The 5,730-nt window shown below is 47.9% G+C and overlaps 1 protein-coding gene across 4 annotated transcripts in view; it reads right to left on the bottom strand.

Moving 5' to 3' along the window:
• The window catches only part of KLC1 (kinesin light chain 1), an 82,250-nt gene that overhangs the window by 41,707 nt on the left and 34,813 nt on the right, over positions 1-5,730 (bottom strand). For all 4 annotated transcript variants that reach the window (XM_019518505.1, XM_019518506.1, XM_019518507.1 and 1 more), the window contains one exon: positions 2,734-2,995. In XM_019518505.1, the coding sequence (XP_019374050.1) occupies positions 2,734-2,994 (261 nt within the window). In that variant the 5' untranslated portion in view covers position 2,995. Of the gene's footprint in view, positions 1-2,733; positions 2,996-5,730 lie in introns of those variants that run through there.

Below are 5,730 nucleotides of genomic sequence, written 5' to 3' on the forward strand. Positions count from 1 at the left end.
TGAATAGTGTATATAGAGGTAATTGCATAATAGCTCAACATAAAGTCTTATTCTTGTATATACCTTATACCTTGTGTGGAGGGGGAGGGGGTCACGTGGTGCCAGAGCAGCCAGAGTGGGGTGGAGAGGAACAGTGGCAGCTGCAGGCAGGAGAGTGCTGAAAAAGTGGCAGCAGGCAGTGGGGAGGAAGGGGCAGGAAGTGGGCACATGGAGCACAGCTAGTGCCGGTGCACTGGGGCCAGGGCCAGCAGGGGTCCAGAGCGGGGTGGCAGTAGCGGAGGGCCCAGGTCAGCAGGGGCTCTAGAGCCAGGCCAGCTCCCCACTCTTACAGCTGGTGCAGCCTGACCCAGCTCCACAGAGACCTACTGGCCCATGCCCTGCACTCCTGCTGCCCCACCAGCGCTGGCCCCAGCATACCACGCAGGCCCTGTGCTCCTTCCCAGCTGTCACTGCACTCCCAGCTGTGTGCCTGCTTGCTCCCACTTGTCCCCCGCTTTCCCCCACCATAGCTATTTGCCCACCACTGCCACTGCTCCCCTCCACCCCCTGCTGGTTGTTCTGGCACCACGTAGTTCCCAGCTGTAGCACAGGGCCACAGAACACAGCAGGTGCCGGCTGGCCCCTGAAATTCTCAGCTGGCTCCATGCAGTGCTGGCTAGGCCAGTCCAGCTCCTGCTGTGTCCTGTAGTCTCTGCTGTACAGCTGGGACATGGTGCCAAAGCAACAGGGGAGGGACGGGGAAGCAGACGGGCAGCAGTGGCAGGGAGTGGCAGCAAGCTGCAGCATGTGGCCACACTGGTGCCCTGGGAACAGGAGTGGCAGGAGCGCGAAGCCAGGGCTTGGAGGACCGCTGGAGGGGCTCTGCGAGCAAATCCTCCCCCTCCACACATGCCACAACCCTCCCCAGCCAACCTCCACCCACACACACAGCTCCCCACAAACCCCATAACCACACGCGCACCCACATGCTCCCTCATCCCACACCTTTCCATTGCCCCACAAACCAATACCTCCCCCACACCCCGCAAACCTATACCCACCCACCCACAATATACAAGAGTAAGACTTAATTTTAAGTTATTGTGCAATCACCCCTAGGTACACTACAGAAACACACGTAAATCAGGACACAAATACTTTTTGAAATCAAATAAATGAACGTTGTAGTAGGCAATTGATTTTTAGAATATAATTTGGTATTTTTCAGGTTCCGAGATGGCAAACCCTTGCTGAAAGGAGTACTTCTGGAGGGGTAAGGGGAGGGAATTCTGGTGGCAAAGGTCAAGGGTTAGGGAAGGGACTTCTAGTCCCAGGATGGTGACCAGGGGGCAGGGCACCTGTCAAGGAACAGGGCTACCCTTGCTGCCCTTGACAGCTTGCCAAAACTCAGTAACCAGCCCTCCACCCAAAATAACTGCCTCCCCTATACTAAGTCCTGGGAACCGGCTGGGAGTGGGGGGAAGAGCGAGGAAGGGAGGAGGGCCAGGAGCATATGCAGCAGAGTTCACTCTGGTAGTGCAGGTACAGTCCATGCCCCCCGTCCGCCATCCAGTTTGCAGCTGCCCCCACTGTGCCGCATATGGGGCCAAGGCCCACCAGCTCCCACCCAGAACAGCCCATGCTGCACTTCTGCCTACACCTGCTGGCCCCAGCCAGTGTTCAAAGCTTCCCAGCAGGGCTGCTCCCAGGACTGCTGCAGTTCAGCTACCCCCACCTCAGTGGCTCCTCTTCCTCCCCCTGCCCTGCTGCTCTGAACGTGGGGAAGCTGCAGTCAGGTGGTGCCTGCCCCGGCACTCAAGAGCTCCAGCTCCCAGCCACTTCCTACCTACCCTACCTGCTCAAACACAATCAGTAGCCACCTGCAGGTGGCCAAGGGGGTAGAAGGCAACTGGGAGCTAGAGCCTTGCACGCTGGGGCAGGAGCTGCCCAGCTGCAGCTTCCCCCTACCTGGCTGGGCATCTGCTTCCTGGCATGTGCCCCCACAGCTTCCCTCCACTGCCTACTCCCTTGAGCGGTGCAGGAAGGGCAGAAGGAGCAACAGCTGCCACTGGAGACAGGGGAAGCTGAGCAGTACCCGGGCAGAAGCAGCCCCACCAAGAAACTATGTGAGGGCTGGCATGGGTGGAAGTGCAGTGTGGGCTGCCTTGGGCAGGTTTGGCCCCATGCAGAGCACTTCAGGCTGGATACAATTCATTTGAGGGTACCCACTCATGAGCTGGATCCAAATCAGTTGGAAGGCCAGATCCAGCCTGTGGACCGTATTTTGCCCATCCCTGGTCTAGTCCAAACTCAGGTAAATTCTTATGAACTACCCACATTCATGTCAGTATTTTTTTTTTTTTTTTTTTAATCAGACTTGTAGGTCAGGGGTGCTTAAAGCAGTGTCATCCAGCCTGTGGGACTTCCTACAGGTCCAGATATTTGCCAGAGGAAAAGCAATGGCAGCAACTGCCACCCCCTTGCTGCCAAAGTTTTGAACCCATGGGGAGTCCTGTGGGCCAGATAACATAGCCCTGCATTCTGTACCTACGGGGGGCCACAGGGACAGGGCCTGATCTGATCCATGGCCTGGCCCCACACCATTCATCTGGCCCACAGGGCCAAAAAGGTAGAGTACCTCTGTTGTAGAACAAAACTTTAATCACACACACCATCTAGTCTATGTATCAAACATGTCTGTTAGCAGGCTTTTTTTACAATGTTTGAAATGGGTTACTCTTGCTCCAATTTTACCTGTGCTTCACTAAGTCCAAGTTCCAACATTTCTAGTGACTTTCGAATCATGTTTGATTTTTCTTCAACCAGATTAGTTTCGTCATCTTTCTTCAAACATTTCAGTGTCTCAAGTAAGCTCTGTAAAATTGAATTGTGTTCATTCTTCAGTGCCTCCAGTCCCTGAATCACTTGCTTTGTCTTAGCAATAATTTCATCTTGGGTAAGCTTCTCCAACTTCTCTTCTTTTAGATACACCATTGTGGACATGTTGTCATACATCCTGTAATGAAGAAGTACAAACAGTCAACCAAAAAGCAGAAGTAAAGTAATAACAAGGTCATAAATCTGAGAATTAAAATGTTTTAATTTAAACCCCTCCCAAAAAAACACAAACAAAAAACCTCCAAAACAAAAGAAACAAACTTCATACATATATATTTTTACATTTAAAGTGACAGTGATAAAGAGAGTCAGGTATGGCTGTCTACACAGTACAACTGCAAGATGCACTCTATCAGAAGTTCTTGATGTTTTCTCTTTCAAAAGTTTATGTTAAAACACTTGCATGAGCAAAAACAACTGCATCTATTCTGCATCTCCTTTAGATTACATCTGCATGTCCTGGATTCTACAGAAAACTGCAGACTAAAACGATCTCTGGCACAAGTTAAAAATCAGCAACTGGGCTGTTGTAAAACTGTACCCACCCCTTACAGCTGACCATGTATTTACTGCCCTAAGTCCCCAGGGCATAAAGCACAAAAGGCACAATCCCTCCTCCCCTAACCCAACACATCCCTCATCAGAGGTGCAAGCGGAGCGCTGGGAGCCCAGGACAGCAATAACTGCCAGCTGCTCCTGCTGCTGATAGGGATGCCCTGCTGAGTGAGCAGCTGTTATTTTTCTGCTTATCCCCTCTCCCCACCCCACTTAGGTGCCTAGGACTGCTGCCCCAGTTACCACCCTCCTTTAGTTATGCTACCATCCCTTATGCTGGGCTTGCAAATCTGTCAGCTCTACAGTGAAGTATTCTCTCCCAGCTGATTGCAGCTCCTTTAAAAGAGTACATGGGAATGGGATTGGGAACAGAGACAGCCCCAACATATTTCCACAACCATACAACTCCAGGGAATAGCAACTAAACCTCTTTCCATGAAGATGATTGACTAGTCAAAATCCTTCTTTCCAACGCTCCCACTGAAAATACAAATACCACCTTCCCCTTTCAGCAGCCAGCTGTGTGCATCACAAAACCAGAACAGAACTCCACAATTAGCCTATATTTCTTACCTTGATTAATATCAAACCTGACATCATTCATTTTTAAAGATGCACTTGAAACTATCATTATATGCAACTGTTTTAAAATCTCCTAATGAAAGGGCTAACACTTTGCACATTACAAAAGGCTGAGTGGACCAGTCAGCCCTCAGCATATTTGAAGACGAAATATCCATATCAAACTTGCATTCTGGGAGGCAGTGCAAATCTGCAGACCACTTAGCAGGGCCTCAGGGGCCATAGTCTGGGAACAAATGGCTTACATAATTTATTATTTGAAGACAGCCTTCATAAGCACTTTTTACTAGGTCATACAACACATTAAAGCCACAATATTTAAAGCAATTCTGAAATCAACTATTGAAAAGGATTAAGAATAACAATAAGCATATATTGCTACATAGATTTAAGACAAAATAGAAAAATGTAAGAGAAACATTCTGAACCTGTCAAATTCTTATTCAATAAGATAAGTATGATAGTGTGGAAGATACAGATGACACAAGATACCCCAGCAAAATGCCCTGCAAGACTTCGCGCTAAAACAAAAAGAAAAACTGCTTTACATTGAAAAAAGTTACCTTGCTTCTTGTGTGTCCCAGTGGACTAATGTAAGAGAAGACAGAAGGAAAAGATATTGGGAAATACCATCATTCTACTTCAGCTAATTCTATTTAAGAAAACTACATAACTTCTTGTATATAAAAAATACACTTCATAAGAATATTCCCAAGAATGAAGCAGGTGAAAACAACACGTATGCCGCTTAAAAGTAAAATTTTCAAAATGTACTAGCCGAGACTTTCAAAGCCCATCAATTATTTTGGGTGCCAAACTTGAGATACAACAACAAGCATTTGTCAGAATGCTGAGCACACAGCCTCCTGAAAGTCAGGCAAGTTTATTATGGCACAAGCTGAACCCCACAGGATCTTGAAGCTCGTGGATGTTCTACATTGATAAACTATCTTTACGCAGAAAGTCAGGAAAATTTATTGGAATTACCATTCCAAGTAAATTAATTAAACTGCATAAAATCACTGAATGAATTGAGTAGAATCAGTTGGTCTAATAGTTCTGGATCTCCCTCTCTCATAAAAGCTCCTAATTTTGAATGAGTGTCTCCACAGTAGTTTAATGCAATTTAAATAATCTCCTTTACATGTACATCATTAGGCCACGGATACACAAAATTTAGGACATCATAGGATACCAGGTGCCCCAAGAAGAAAAGTTAACAGCCACATAATACAACCCCTTGAACCAAGGTAAAACTGCCTTAATCCTGGAAATTTTACCCCAGTTCTAATCCAGGATATTCTCTTCCTGTTCACAGCCATTCATTTGCATTCAGTTTTCCTGAGGAAGTTACCTCCAGCTACCTGTATCGAGGATCCTGATCTCAGGGGAACGCTATACTTGTTAGCCATGGCCATTGTCTGTTAGAATTAACACTTTGGATTGCACTATGTATGCTCTTACAGCATTATCTATCCATCTTGCCCCCTGCTTTATCTGTGCCTTGTATGACAGGGTTGAATCTGTAGTTTTAGCAATAGGTTAGACCAGAAGTGCAAACTCATCTGGCCCCGTAGACCAGATGAGTGGTGTGGGGCCAACCCATAAGCCAGATCAGGCTCACAACCTTCCCACCCACCATGCCTGATCCAGCAAGTGCAGCAGGCACCACAGCCCAGACTGCTGACCCCAACAGGCATCACAGAGCCAGCCAGC

This window comes from Gavialis gangeticus, unplaced genomic scaffold (genome assembly GCF_001723915.1).
Source record: "Gavialis gangeticus isolate Ggan-Ray unplaced genomic scaffold, GavGan_comp1, whole genome shotgun sequence".
In the NCBI taxonomy this organism is placed as follows: Eukaryota; Metazoa; Chordata; order Crocodylia; family Gavialidae; genus Gavialis; species Gavialis gangeticus.